Source organism: Quercus robur, chromosome 4 (assembly GCF_932294415.1).
Source record: "Quercus robur chromosome 4, dhQueRobu3.1, whole genome shotgun sequence".
Classification (NCBI taxonomy): Eukaryota; Viridiplantae; Streptophyta; class Magnoliopsida; order Fagales; family Fagaceae; genus Quercus; species Quercus robur.
Genome location: NC_065537.1, coordinates 24,660,825 through 24,676,579, shown reverse-complemented (window position 1 = coordinate 24,676,579; position 15,755 = coordinate 24,660,825). Strand labels below are relative to the sequence as shown.

Below are 15,755 nucleotides of genomic sequence, written 5' to 3'. Positions count from 1 at the left end.
TTTTTGCAATGCTAATATTTATTTTTCCCCATTAACATTAGGTATTTTTTCTAATTAACTATTAATTTTTAATGTAATAGGGGCATTAGAGTAAATTTATAAATACAACTTTCTATCATCTCATTATCTTCATAACCAAATAAAAGAACTATTTCATCCTTCCACTTTCTCACCCCTAATTACACGTATGTGAGGAAAATTAAATCTTTTTATCCCCAACCAAACGAAGCCTTAAGGGTGGAATCCACCCTATGTGTAGGGCCGGCCCAACATAATTTAAGTCTAAGGCGATATATATATGCGGGGTCTTTTATATGTAAATATTAATTAATTAAATTTATTTAATACTAACCAAATTACGGTTAATTTGATGCTTTAAATACATAACAAAAATAAATACAATTATTTACTATATAATAAAAGTTTGGCTCAGAAACCATAGTTGCGTCAAATGGCTACTCTCACTAATTAGTAAATTATTTTTATATTATTTGTTAGGATATATTTCCTCAAATTAAAGGATAATTTTTAACAACTGTTTAATTTAGGTAAAATTTTATCATTTAAATTTCAACAAATTTAAATTCTATTCAAACTAAAAGTCTATTATAAAAAAATTGTAAACTTAAATCCCAAATAACAACCCACATTTTCTTTTTAAAAAAAAAATTTAAAATCATGTTTTGACTTCTAGTCCAACTAGAAGTCTATTATCAATATTTTAAGAAAAACTAATTAGTAAATTAATTTTATACATTTAAAATTCAAAAAATTTAAATTCTATTCAAACTAAAATTTTATTATCAAAAATTTCTAAACTTAAATATTTCAACAAATTTAAATTCTATTCAAACTAAGAGTCTATTATAACAAATTATAAACTTAAATCTCAGACAACAACCCATATTTTCTTTCTAACAAAACAACATTTTGACTTCTACTCCAACTAAAAGTTTATTATCAACATTTTAAGAAAAATTAATTAGTAAATTAATTTTATTTTACTCCCTCCGCCCCACTTTGTTTGTCCTGTTTGAAAAATCAAACTTTTTAAAGGAACATCATTTATTATCTTGTCTATCTTTTAAAAATGTATAAGTTTCCAAAACTACCCTTAAATAAATATATCAAAAAATTGAATTAGTAAATTAATAGGGGTATAATAGGAACATTAGTAAATTAATGATTTTTATTTTTAGAAACAGGACAATATTTTGGGACATCCCTAAATGGAATAGAGGACAAATAAAGTGGGATGGAGGGAGTATTTGTTATGATATATTTCCTCAAATTAAGGAATAATATTTAACAACTATTTAATTTAAATAAAAATAAGATTCTGTCATCAAAATTTTCTAAACTTAATCCCAGACAACTCACGTTTTTGTTTTTCCTCAAGTTGCATCTTATTAAATTAATATTTTGTTTGGATATTAAGCTACAAGACTTTTGATTAAGGGATAAGATTTAAAAATAATTTAATTTAAATAAAAATTTATCATCTAAGTTTTTGAAATTTAAATTATATATTAAGCCATAGCTTTTCAACATATATAATCTCTCTTAAACAATAAAGTCATCCCTATAATTAAATCCCTTATAACACACTCCACGTTGTTGTATTTTTTTTTTTTCATTTTTTCCCAAGATGCTACTTACGCTTATGTTTTAATCTAATAAATTCATCTTACTTATTGTTCTTTACTTATGAATTTGTGCATAGGATATTATGTCAAAAGAAGTTTACTATAAAGAAGCAAAACAATGGACACTCATTTAAGTTCTTGATTATCTAATGTAAATTTTTAATTTTTTTTTTTATATTCTCAATTATGTTTTGATTTTGGGTTTTGGTTATTGTATTTAATTTGTAAATGTGTTGATTTTTTTTAATTAGACTATCACTAGGAAAAAATTTGTATTGAGAAACTATTTTGTTTGTGATGGCTAGAGTATAGATTAAACATAACCCAAATAGGAATCATCAAACTCATTCCATATCTCATATTAAGAAAATATTATAAAGCACAAAGAGAATTTTCATATATAAAAATAGATAAACACTGATAAAGTCCAAACTCTAAACAATTAGAACTTAAAGCAATTTTTTTAATTAAAATTATTTACTTATTTTATAATTTATTATTACTATTTATTTAATAGTTTTGTAATTTAATTTTTTTTAATTTTATATGTGGTTGTTGAGAGAGAGAGAGAGAGAGAGAGAGAGAGAGAGAGAGAGAGAGAGAGAGAGATTATTTGGTGTGTGGATTTGTTTAGATGACTAGTGTTGACAATCTATCATTTAGGATATCGGTTTACAATCTTCTAAAAAAATGATATTGGTTTACAAAAATTAAAGTATTAAATTATTAGGGGAAATTAATCATCATTGATTATCTAACACATTTGCAATTTGGGGGGGGGGGGGGGGAGGTTATTGCAGTAAACCTACATGTGATTTGGCCTATTTTAACTAAGTCTACCTGTCATTTAAGAGTTATCACTTAACCTACCTAAGATGCCCTCCGTTAGACAATCGTAACCCAACCCTCCCCTTTCCATTAGAAAAATAAGGGTAAAAATGTATTCTTGCTAGTCTATTACGTTTCTCTCTTCTACATCCTCCTTTGGATCTAAAACTCCAAATAAAAAAAAATAAAAAAATAAAAAAATAAAAAAAAAACTCAATCATCCTAAAATCCCCTAGGTCAAAATTTCACAAATTCCATAGCTCATCTCCAACAAAAGAAATAAAGAAACAAGTCAACAACGATAGATTACGTACGAAATGGATTCGTAAGTAAGACAAGTGGTGTTAGTGTTATCGTAAATCATCATCTTCTTCTTCTTCTTCATCTTCATGTTCTTCTTGAAGTTCTTCTTCTTCTTCCTAAGGTTAGGGCTATGATTACAAAGAGAGAGAGAGTTGTTCATGAGATTTGATTTCTAAGATAGTGAGAGAGTTGTTCTTCAAAGATATGTTGTTCTAGATGGGGTTTTTTTATTTTGACTTATATACTAAGGGTGTGCTCCTAACGATAAAGGGAGAGGTGGATTACTGTTGTCCAACGGAGGGTACCTCAAGTGGGTTAAGTGACTCTTTTTCAACCACGGGTAGGGTTAGTTAAAACTGGCCAAACTACAAGTAGGTTAACTACAATTACCTTTTTTGTTTAAACAGTTTAGGGTTTTAATTGGTTTAGGTTTATATTGATCTTTTATTTATAAGGCCTTATAAAGAAATGAAATAGAAAAATGCTAAAACTATTATAAAATATGATGTGACAATGATTGTGAGATGAAGTTAAACTTAATTAATAAATGTTTGTATTGCTTTTATGTGATTGGTGGTATGTCAATTTGTAAGACTATAGTAAAATTTTGTTGGCATCATTCTTACAATGTAAAATATCATTTTGGTCCTTACATTTTGAGGTCATTGTCAATTTGGTCAATGTTATTTTCAATTTACGGTCAATTTGCAATCAATTTTTATTAGTAAGTTGATGGTGTGGACTAAATTGACAATGACCCCAAAATATAAAGACCAAAATAGTATATTTGCCGGTCTTTAAAAAAATGCACAACCGTTTAAATGAATGTAGTATTATAGAGTTTTGGGTCTTTTACAATGGGGATAGTGACTATTTTACTATAGGTAGAAATACTTTGTGGTAGGGGCTAAGGGGCTATATAGTTGGGGTATTTCTTTTTTCTTTCTTTTCTGTCTTTTTCTTTCTTTCCTGTTATGTTCTTTTATGTTCTCTTGTGTTTTTAATTTTTTTTTATTGATGTCGTTTCCTTCTTCTTCTTTTTTTTTTTTTTTTCCTCTCATGTTGTTTGGTTGGGAGGGTAGAAAAAGGGAATTATGAAAAACTCATTTGTTTAGTTGAGAATAAAAATAAGAGAATAAAAAATATAAGTTATATAAATTTACTCTTATGCTCTTATTTCATTATATATAAGAAATAATTTATTTTTAATAAAATATTACTTATTTATCAATTAAAATTAAAAAAATAACATTCTATAGAAATTAAAAAATTATACATATTAATTTTTTTTCCTCTTTGATATTATATTTATTACTTTTTTTAGTCTAAAACAATGAAAAAAAAAACACTAAAAAAGAAGAGAAAATAGGAAAAGAAAAATCTAAAAGGACGAAAAGAAGGAAAAAATAGGAAGAAAGAAATCAAAAAGAGAGAGATGCCTATTAGCCCTGTTCATCATTACAATAAAGAAAAAAACATAACTAACTCGACAGCAACAAAATTACCCGAGTTTTCTCTTTGAATTGGAGAAAACATTTTAGTTGGTTCATGAAGAAAATACTTAAGCCCCACCAAAATCTCTCTAATTTTCCACCCAATCAAACAACTCTTTTCTTTCTCTTATTTTCTATTTTCTGTAGGGGTCTATTTGGTTGGGGTGAAAAATAGGGAAGAAAAAAGTGGGAAGATAATTGGGGAAAAGATGAGTGATCCAGGGTATTTTCAATTGAAAGCGGTCCCACCAAAACACAATTTCTCCAATTCGGACAGAAAACTAGGAACAAACAAAGAATGCTGATCTCGTCCTTGCTTACTATTACAACACCTGTTTCTTATACCTTCCTTGCCGTTACTTCTTTTTTTTTTTTTTTTTGGTTCTCCACCTATTTTTTTCCCTCTTCTTTCTTTTCCTTTTGCTTTTCGTCGGTTTTGTTGCCTAAAAGAGAGCATCGATTTTCTCACTGGATCTAGATTTTGATCTTTCAATCACTCTTCTTCTTTTTTTTTTTTTCTTTTTCTTTTTCTTTTTTTTTTTTTGGTTGAGAAATGTCGGTCTATATTATTTATCTTCTTTTTAATATTCCTTGCTGATACTTGAAATTGTGTTTTATTTTTATGTGTCGTCATAGTCTATTGACATCATTTAAAAAAAAGACACATTACTAGCCCATATAAATTATGTGTTTCTATCCTAAAATTTCACAATAAATTGTGTATCTATTTTATGCATTGTTTAAAAAAAAAATTAATGATATCTTAAAAAAATAAATAACAAGGATATAGGTATAAATTTATATAAACTACATTTTTTTTTTCTCAATTAAAAAAGTGATTTTAATTTTTTGTTCTTCCGTTTTTCCATTCCTAACCTGAAAATAAAGTTGGGGAATTAGTTTTGACTTCAATGACCAAAGTCAGTGTATATGCATTAATATTTATATAGTTATACATGTAAATCTATTACACTTGAAAAGAAATAGCAACAATTCAAATTACAAGAAGATTAAATTTTAGTTGTATGCATTTTTATCTCAATATTCTGTAGCTCTTTTTTTATAGGATATTTGGTCTTATCTTGATCTTGAGATGATGAGATTTAAACTTGGTGCTCATCTTTATCTTTCTCAAAACTAGCATCAATAAGATTAACTTGATCCTATTAATCTATTACCTTAACACAACCAAACACATACCAAAAAAATAAACTCTGTTCGTCTTTCCATCCTTTCACTATTTTCATCCTTTATCAATTTCCTATTCCTCCGACTAAATAAATAGGCCACATCCCTCTCAAGAAACGTCGGCTGCAAAATCCAAAGCCTTGCACGTGTCATCCGCACGTGACTCTTGCATGATCAGCACGTCACCCTCTCTACATCTACGCCACGTGTCTTTTTGTCATCTCAAGAAGTTCTAGACGTTACAGTACTTGGTCCAAGTTGAACACAATGTCTCTCAAATACCCCTCAGTACCGTCTACATCAAATCCCGACAGACCCATTTTTGTAATTTCGCCTTATTAATATATCCGAAAGAACATGTTCCAAAACTTTAACTCAAGTGCCACTCCATTCATATTTTTAGTCTTGTTCCCCGCTTTTTCTAGCTGTGATCGTACATTCACACACAAAGACAAGTTTCTAGTATTTCCTTCTTGTCAAGGTGAGAATTTTCATTTCCATTTTCATATTTTAAGTTTCATCCATGCTTGTTTCATTCTTGTCTTGGTGAGATTGTTTTTCCTTATTTTTTTGAAATTTTTTTTTTTTTGGAGATGTAGTTGTCAGAATCAGCTTTATTGTTTGGTAGATCTGTTCTGAGTTTGGGATTACTGGGTTTTTATTTGAGATTATGGATATTTGATTTAATTTTATGTACCCAGTTGATATTTGAGTTTATGAGCTTTGTTGTCAATTCTATATGAGTGATTATGTAGCAAATTGAGCATTTGATCACATTAAATCTTTTTTTTTTTTTTTTTTTTTTTTTACATCTGCCATCTGGGTTTTGGGTTTGATATAGTTTTTTTGTTTTTTGGGTAGGAAATTTCATAATTTGTGATGATTGATTAGTTATGAAGTGGAAACAACAGTGTCTGATCACAATAGTTCAAGTGCAACCAAGATTGACAATTTTTTTTTTTTTTTTGGAATTATAGTAGAAAAGGAAAAGGGAAAGACACAAAGGATGTGTACTAGCCCAATTCAAAGAATACAACTCAAAATGAAAGAGTTTCAATAAAATCAAGAAAAGACATTAAGGGGGTGCTTCCTAAAGCATGAATCCAATAAAAAAATATCCGTGAAATACGTTTTCCGGTGATATAGGCAGGACATTTGATGCCATCAAACCCTGTCTGTTTCTTTCAAACCATATATTCCACATGATGTACGAGGGCAAGGTGTGCCACACCATGGCAGCTCTATGGTGCTGAATATGAATAGCAAGCACTCCCAATTCATGTGGTCATAGGCCTTCTCAATGTCAAGCTTACATATGACAGTCGGAATACACGATCTCAACCTACTGTCTAGCCATTCATTTGCTAATAGTACAGAATCTGTGATTTGTCTCCCCCTAACAAAAGCATTATGTGTATCATAAATTATGTTCCCAATAAAATTTTCATCCGATTAGCCAACACTTTAGAGATCAACTTATACATGCTCCCAATTAAACTTATGGATTGAAAACCCTTTATATATGTAGCCCCTGGTTTCTTAGGAATCAGACTCCTGGAATACTTGCAACACAGTCTTCTCTTTCTTCCTTTTGATTGCCAAACATTGGAGGTTGCTCATTATTTGTACCAGAACTGCCAAAGTTACCAAATTTTGTTTAAGTGATTTTTCATGAAATGTGGATTTCATTGTTGCTGTTGGTCTACTTTCGATGTTATGCAGTCCATGTTACCTACATAACTAGACAATTCTTAGTTTTTAAAACACATGCCATAGTGCCATTGGGTATTTAGTACACAAATTACCCAGTTTGAACCTATTTTAGTCCTATTCAATACCTGTCATGGAATGAACTTTAGTGTTATTGGTCAGTTCATTGTAAGTCAAAAGTGGATTATGTTTCTAATCCTTATCATCTATTTTAGGTTATCAGTTGATGTGCTGTGGGAAAGAATTTTTGTAAAATAAACATTGAAAATGGGGGACTCTGAGGGAGACTTGTTGAACTCACCACCAATGGAAAAATTGGGTGCTGGTGACTACTTGTCAGTTTGGAAAGACTATGGGGTATATGGAATTGTGGGTGCTGTTGTTGTTGGTATACTCATACCAATAGTACTTTCTTCTGTGTTCATGGGAAAGAAAAAGGAAAAGCAAAGAGGTGTGCCGGTGCAAGTTGGTGGTGAGGCAGGTTATGCAGTTCGTAATGCTCAGGCAAGTGAGTTGGTTGAAGTTCCATGGGAAGGAGCCACAACCATGGCAGCTCTGTTTGAGCAATCTTGTAAAAAGAATTCACAATATAACTTTCTTGGTACAAGAAAGCTAATTAGCAAGGAATTCATCACAGCTAGTGATGGTAGGAAGTTTGAGAAGCTACACTTGGGCGATTATGAATGGCAAACTTATGGAGAGATATTTGATCGTGCTTGTAACTTTGCATCTGGGCTTGTCAGATTAGGTCATAATTTGGACAGCCATGCTGCCATTTTTTCTGATACTCGGCCAGAGTGGTTCATTGCCCTTCAGGTAGCCTTTTCATCACAAGTAAATTTCATAGATCTCTTTCTGCTTTTTGGGGTTGGGGGTGGGTAATTTCTTTTTCTTTTCCTTTGGTTTATATTTGTAGATGCAGGAGATGCTAAAAGAATTTCATTTTTTGATTCTAGGGATGCTTTCGACAAAATATCACTGTTGTCACTATTTATGCTTCCCTAGGCGAGGATGCCCTGATCCACTCACTTAATGAGGTTGGTAATTGCTGCTCTTGTATACTTAGGAGATTATATTGTCTAGGATATGGATGATTAACTCTGTGCAAATCCATATAATATTAAATAGCTAAAAACACAGGTTATGTATAGTCCTAAGTCAGAACTGTAAAATTTTGACAGACCCAAGTATCAACACTTATCTGTGAATCCAAGCAATTGAAGAAGTTGGCTGCGATAAGCTCAGGCCTTGAGAGTGTCCAAAATATTATATACTTTGAAGATGATGGAACTGAAAATGATATTAGTGTTTCTGGAAGCATGAGCAACTGGACGGTCTCAGCTTTTTCTGATGTTGAGAAACTTGGGAAAACAAGTCCTGTTCATCCAAGCCTGCCTTCCAAAAATGGTAATGCTGTTGTCATGTATACAAGCGGCAGTACAGGTCTACCAAAGGTTTGTTCCTGCTTTTAATTTCTTATGTTGTTCAATTGCTCTTTGCTGCATATGCCAGCAAGAGGATAAATAAGAATCATGCTTCATAACTCTTTCACAATTGCCAGCACTGGAAGTCAAAGAACTTGGAGGTTTTTTTTTTTTTGGTTTCGTTTTCTGGGTTGCAGATGCCCAGTTTCAATGTGGTCCAGAAACCCCTGTAATTTGTCTTTCTATAACTTATATTCCTTGACATTAAAGGGGTTAAAATTTATGTTTGCAAGTTCTTCTTGGGGCAAGTTCTACTCCAGTTCCCGGAGATTTTCTAAGTGCTTGAATCCTGATAAACACTTTCCCAATTGTGTTTGTCTCTTTTTTTGTTTATGTTTGTTGAAAGCTTTGTATCCTTACTCAATTTTTATTTTTATTTTTAATATGGTATAGTCTGTATCAATGTAGGGAGTCATGATTACTCATGGAAACATTGTAGCAACGGCTGCAGCTGTTATGATGGTGGTCCCAAATATTCGTAGAAGTGATATATACTTAGCATACTTGCCCTTAGCTCATGTTTTTGAACTGGCAGCTGAGGTATCTTCTTGTTTGCATTCTTATTTTCAACATTAATTGGTTGAGATTGTTTTACATGATTGTGGTTGTCCAGTCTGTGATGTTGGCTGCAGGTTGTTCAATGGGCTATGGTTCGACATTGACTTTAACTGACACTTCTAATAAAATTAAGAAAGGAACCAAGGGAGATGCTTCTGTGTTAAAGCCCACCATCATGACAGCCGTTCCAGCTATTCTTGATCGTGTTCGAGATGGAGTTCTAAAAAAGGTTTGAGTTAAATATATATTGTTGTACTGCATTTGTGATTAGTGCTTATTGGTGGTTGAGGCAAATAGTCAGCTCTCTTCTTTGCTATCTATTATGATGTAATCTAGGTTGAAGAGAAAGGGGGGCTAGCGAAGAATCTATTCAACATTGCATATAAGCGACGATTATCTGCTGTAGAAGGAAGTTGGCTTGGGGCTTGGGGCTTGGAAAGAATGTTGTGGGATGTCCTTGTCTTTAAAAGAATACGCGCTTTACTTGGAGGAGGCCTGCGATTCATGCTATGTGGTGGAGCTCCTTTATCTGCAGATTCACAGCGGTTTATCAACATCTGCATGGGGTAATTGGATTTTTAATCATATATTATTCGTATTTTTTAAGTTTAGAATCGAAAGTTTAAAATGGTCTAAACTACCTCAGAAGTTCAAGTTCAATTCCATGCTAGATGCTCCATGGCTTTCAATGGGTTGGTGTGCGTAAATTGCTCATAAAAGTTTCTTTCTTGTGCTTTGTATTCAAGTTTAAGATGATTTTCTGAACACATTTCCCTTTTTCAGGGCTCCTATTGGTCAAGCATATGGCTTGACTGAAACATTTGCTGGAGCTACTTTTTCTGAGTTTGATGACACTACAGTGGGACGTGTTGGGCCACCTGCTCCTTGTTGCTACATTAAGGTATGCCTCTACCTCTTAATGAAATTTTTTTCAGAATCATGTAAATTGTACTGTGGAGGCCCAAATCAGCTCATAGTGGCTTAGCTTTGGTGAGTGCTTCCAACTGACAGTAACGATCACAAGTTTGTTTTTCTGTGGAAGTACAATTCTTTTCTATTTCGTTGAATAAGACATGACTTGTACATTCCATTAAAAATTCATGATAATAAGCGTATGAGGTGTACTAGGTAGAATACTTTTCAATTGGGTTTTAAAAATATTGTTGATAGCATGCTTATGTACTTAAAGCTCAAAGCTCAAAACCCCAAGGTCTAAGTGCTTCTCTTGGTCAAGGTGAAACTCAATTAATGAAGTATGTCTTGGGCACACTTTTCTGGTGCTTTTTGAAGAAACACAAAGGATGCCTAGGTGTGAGTGTGTTCTTTGTTAAAAAAATTATGAATCATTAAAATTAATTGCTCAATCTTGAAGGATATGACATGGACCTTTGATTTATTGTAAGAAGTAAGAACACTATTCTTAAGGTGCTATATTACACACAAAAAAGAATTGTTTACATATAAAATGCCTTGAACCATGATAATTTACTTTTCTTCTTTTTTGTTCTTTGGCTTTTGGATATATTTTCATTGAACCATATACTTCTTTTAATCATAGCTATCACAGTTATGATTTTTATAAGCACAAGAGGATTATATAAATATTATGTTTAAACTTTCCGTGACTAGATTATTATCATACTGTCCATTGATAATTGTTTTCAAAATTACTATATAAACATTTTAAGAAATTGGAAGAGCTTATGAAAAATTTGAACTTCTAAACTTTGTGTGATTGTACTATCTATTTTAGCTAATAGGCAAAATATTACAATTTTGATTTATTAAATTTTTAATTAAAAGTTATGAATCTTCTATTAGAGGTTATTATATATTGTTTTTTTTTTAAAATGCACATTTTACTTCAATTAGATGCACTCTTGCACTTTGCACTTTGCACTTTGCACCTAGGCTCCAAAATCCCTGTGCGCTTAAGTCCGCTTCACACTTTTACTAGCACTGGTTTTAATAAGTTCCTATTATTTGTTACACTGTAGCTTGTTTCTTGGGAAGAAGGTGGATATAAGTCAACAGACAAACCAATGCCTCGAGGGGAGATTGTAGTAGGGGGATTCAGTGTAACTGCTGGTTACTATAAAAATCAAGAAAAAACTAATGAGGCGTACAAGGTAATTTCCAAACTGTGTCTGTGTCTTACTTCTATTTACTTTTCACATATGCTGCAACTTGATCTTGCAGTCTGTATATACTGCTACTCATGATCTGTTACATGCTACAGGTTGATGAAAAGGGCATGCGCTGGTTTTATACTGGTGACATTGGACAATTTCACCCTGATGGATGCCTTGAAATTATTGACAGGAAGAAGGATATTGTGAAACTTCAACATGGAGAATATGTCTCCCTTGGAAAGGTGCATTAAACATTTTGCCTTTTATTCTTGATAGACTAAGCCTTGGAGAAGAAGCTTTGCTTGGTGCTGATTGGATTAGTGGCTGCATTATTGCAGGTTGAGGCAGCTCTCTCGACAAGTAATTATGTGGATAATATCATGTTACATGCAGATCCCTTCCATAATTATTGTGTAGCACTAGTTGTTCCTTCACATCAAGCCCTAGAGAAGTGGGCACAACAAGCTGGCATCAACTACAGAGATTTTTCTGAGCTGTGTGACAAGGCTGAAACTGTCAGTGAGGTCCAGCAATCCCTTTCTAAGGTTTGTGTGTTTTTCTTTATCTCCTGAAGACTTATCCAAAACTATGTTGACAAAGTCATATTTGTTATATTACTACTGCTGCCAGCGCTCAGAAGACAAATTTAGGAGATATATAGGTTTCATTGTTGAGAGATACAAATACACTTGCATTTGGTGGTGGGGGAGGGGAAGTCAATTCTGTGAGCACTGTGCATGTTGCCAATCTACTTCCAAATTCATGCACTTACACAGAAAAAAAAAAAAAAATGCCATTATGCACTCAAAGCGAGTGAGAGACTAGCAAAGTCATACTAGTTCCTCGCATCATAATGCCATTTGCATTGTATATTTCACCGATTCTTTTTGTTTCCTTTGAAACAAACCAATCCGCATATGTGAAAATAATACTATCCACCATCTTCATCAATTTTCTTGCATTCATCCCTGTTATTAGTATGTCATAATATGCACAAAGGGGTGATGAACTTTTCTTTGATTTTTTAAATGTCTGCAGGCTGCGAAAACAGCAAAATTGGATAAGTTTGAAACTCCTGCAAAGATTAAGTTGCTGCCTGAAGCATGGACCCCCGAGTCTGGATTAGTCACGGCTGCTTTCAAGATAAAGAGAGAACAACTGAAGGCCAAGTTTAAAGATGAGCTTCAAAAATTATATGGGTGAAATATGTATTTGGTGTATGTATTTTCGGCTGCTTTCAAGATAAAGAGAGAACAACTGAAGGCTAAGTTTAAAGATGAGCTTCAAAAATTATATGGGTGAAATATGTATTTAGTGTATGTATTTTCCACTGTTGTGCATTTCTGCTATATTTTCAAGATACGCAATTAAAGTTTTTCTCAATTTTCAAAAATTTCCAGTAAAGAATATATTCTGACAGCATGGTACTAATTGTTCATAATTAAAATTTCATTTCATGCTGCTTGCTATAATTACATTATTTGTGGCATTTGGGCAAAAGGCAGAGACCATATTGATATTTAAATTAGGGGGAGAAAAAAGTGGACCATATTGCTGTGTCAAAATCAAACTATTTCCCGAAAAAATCTAGTGACATATTTGTTGGCTGGGGGTTTATAATATGATATTTATGGATTATTAGAGATGTAGAAGCATAAAGTTTAGCCCAAAAAAAAAAAAAAGTTTAGCCCAGAAAATTTGTGAGTTTTGCTAAAACAAAACTGAAACGTGAGTAAATTTTGTTCAACTGGAATTGTTGTTGTGCTACGTAGTCCCAGGACTTTAGGTAGAAATAAAATTTAGGAGTGACAAAATCAACCTAGACTTATTTGCGCACCTAAATCCAAATCCAACCCTCTCATAAAAAAAAAAAAAAAAAAAAAAAAATCCAAACTCACTCTATTATTAATTGGATTAAATGGATATTAACCCAATTAAAAACTCAACTCACTCAATTATTAATTGGGTTAAATGGGTATTAACACAATTAAATTCAATTAACATTAATATTAATATTTATTGGGTTTTAACTGAGTACCAAATTAGATCCAAATATCATTTCTATAGTTCATCCAACTCTAAAATACTCCAAAACCACAAAAAATTAACAAAATACCCCCCTAAACTTAAAAATGACCAAAATATATCCTGTGGGGTCCAATAGTTTATGGGTCCGGCCCACGCACTTATGGGAAGCCCACCGGTCCTAAACTGAAGGAGGCCAGGGCCCAAGCTCGAAACCAGGAAACATAAAAAATGGCCCGAAGACACAGCCGAGGACGGTTTCGTCCTCGGCAGGTCCAAAACCTCAGGGATAGGAATGGAACACGAGTAAGCTAGAAAGATCAGAAAATATCCTGGGGAAGTTGTCTTTAATACCCTTCCCTGACATGACACTGCCCCTAACAGAGCCGGGATCTTAGGCTTTATGGATCATCTCCAGCAATTTTTGGGATTAGACTGATGGTACAGATATCTGTCCTGGAAAGATCGACCCTACACGTGGACGAAGGACAACGAACGTAGGCTAGTATAAAAGAGAATGTTATGTGACCAAAGGGGAGACTCCCATCGAGCTTCTGGAGAAAGACTTGATGAAAGAGAATGCCTGGATAATATACGCCGGACACCACCTAAAAGCCCACCGACGGGTAACCGGAGACAGCACCATCTCTCCTCGGACATGATCCGAGGAGCCAAATCCTCCTGGATACAAGATTGAAGGGTCTGAATATCCAGCCCAAAGCTCGTTCTCGTATTGGTTCACCTACAGTCCGGCCCGAAATGTCGCCCTGTGATCCAACGCTGGCCTTTAAAGCCCACTCTCTACAAATATTATTGTGAGGGACTTTCCGTGTGCGAGCCCGACATCGTTGCTGGGCCGTTAAAGATCTTGTGTCCCTACATATCCTAAATCTAAAAAATGACTAAAACACCCTTGAAACCTTAAAAAATATATCAAAATATCCCTAAACCCAAAAATTTCCAAAATACCCCTAAAACCTAGAAAATGACCAAAATATCCCTAAAACCTAAAAAGTGACCAAAATAACCCTAAACCTATACAATGACCAAAATACTTCCAAAACCTAAAAAATGACCAAAATACTTCCAAAACCTAAAAATTGACTAAAATACTCTTTAAACCTAAAAAAATTGCCAAAATACTCCCCCAAACCTAAAAAATGATTGAAATACCCTAATTCAAAAATTACCAAAATACCTCTTAAACTTATAAAATTATCAAAATACCCTTAAAATCGAAAATACCACCTAAACCTAAAAAATGCTCAAAATACCTCCGAAACCTAAAATAACCCCAAAACTTAAAAATTGACCAAAATACTCCCTAAACTTAAAAAATGACCAAAATACTCTCGAAACCTAGAAATTACCAAAGTACCCCCTAAACCAAAAAAAAAAAAAAATGATCGAAATACCTCCTAAACCTAAAAATTGACCAAAATATCCCCTAAACTTAAAATGATTGCAATACCCTAAAAAAAAAAAAAAACAACTGAAAAATGACCAAAATATCTTCGAAACTTATAAAATGACCAAAATACCCTGAAACCTATAAAATGACAAAAATGCCCCTTAAACCTATAAGACAATTAAAAATACACCCTAAACCTAAAGACTGACCAAAATCCCCCCCTAAAACTATAAATGACCAAAATACCCCCTAAACATAAAAAATGACCAAAATACCTCCTGAACCTAAAAAATGACTAAATATCCCTGAAACCTAAAAAATGATTGAAATATCCCCAAAACCTAAAAAATTACTAAAAGATCTCCAAAACCTAATTAAAAATACACCCTAAACCTAAAGAATGACCAAAATCCCCCCTAAAACTATAAAATGACCAAAATACCCCTTAAACATAAAAAATGACCAAAATACCTCCTGAAACCTAAAAAATTTCTTAAAGATCTCTAAAACCTAGAAAAATTACCGAAATAGCCCCAAAATTTAAAAATTAATGAAACACCTCTCAAACCTAAAAAACTAGTGGCATTCCCTTGAAACCTACAAATGATTGAATTACTCTTAGAATCTTTAATTTGACGAAAATACCCTCAAAACATCTAGAATACCCTAAACCTTTATTTTGGTAATTTTAGAGGCTTCGGGTGTATTTTGTTTATCTTATAGGATTAGTGGTATTTTGGTCATTTTAGATATTTTGAGGGTTATTTTGGTCATTTTAGAGGTTTAGAGCTATTTTGGTTGTTTTAGAGGTTTCAAGGTATTTTTGGTAATTTTAGAGGTTTTGGGTTATTTTTGGTTATTTTAGAGGTTTTGGGCGTATATAGGTCATTTGAAAGGTTTAAGGGTACTTTCATCATTTTATAGGTTTGAGGGTTTTAGTCATCTTATAGGTTTCGAAAGTGTTTTGGTCATTTTAT

At 32.7% G+C, this 15,755-nt stretch overlaps 1 protein-coding gene across 2 annotated transcripts; it reads left to right on the top strand.

Annotated features, from left to right (window-relative positions):
- The first annotated feature begins 5,789 nt into the window (after positions 1-5,789).
- On the top strand, positions 5,790-12,761 carry LOC126720944 (long chain acyl-CoA synthetase 8). 2 transcript variants are annotated; one of them, XM_050423877.1, is made up of 12 exons: positions 5,790-5,939; positions 7,384-7,984; positions 8,125-8,205; positions 8,350-8,622; positions 9,061-9,192; positions 9,266-9,439; positions 9,547-9,776; positions 9,994-10,111; positions 11,208-11,339; positions 11,450-11,584; positions 11,681-11,887; positions 12,381-12,761. In XM_050423877.1, the coding sequence occupies exons 2-12, from the start codon at positions 7,436-7,438 to the stop codon at positions 12,543-12,545; spliced, it is 2,196 nt and encodes a 731-aa protein (XP_050279834.1). In that variant the 5' UTR covers positions 5,790-5,939; positions 7,384-7,435; the 3' UTR covers positions 12,546-12,761. The 2 variants fall into 2 exon arrangements, with proteins under 2 accessions (XP_050279834.1, XP_050279835.1); XM_050423878.1 differs by having other exon boundaries at positions 5,833-5,939; positions 7,392-7,984.
- The last annotated feature ends 2,994 nt before the right edge of the window (positions 12,762-15,755 follow it).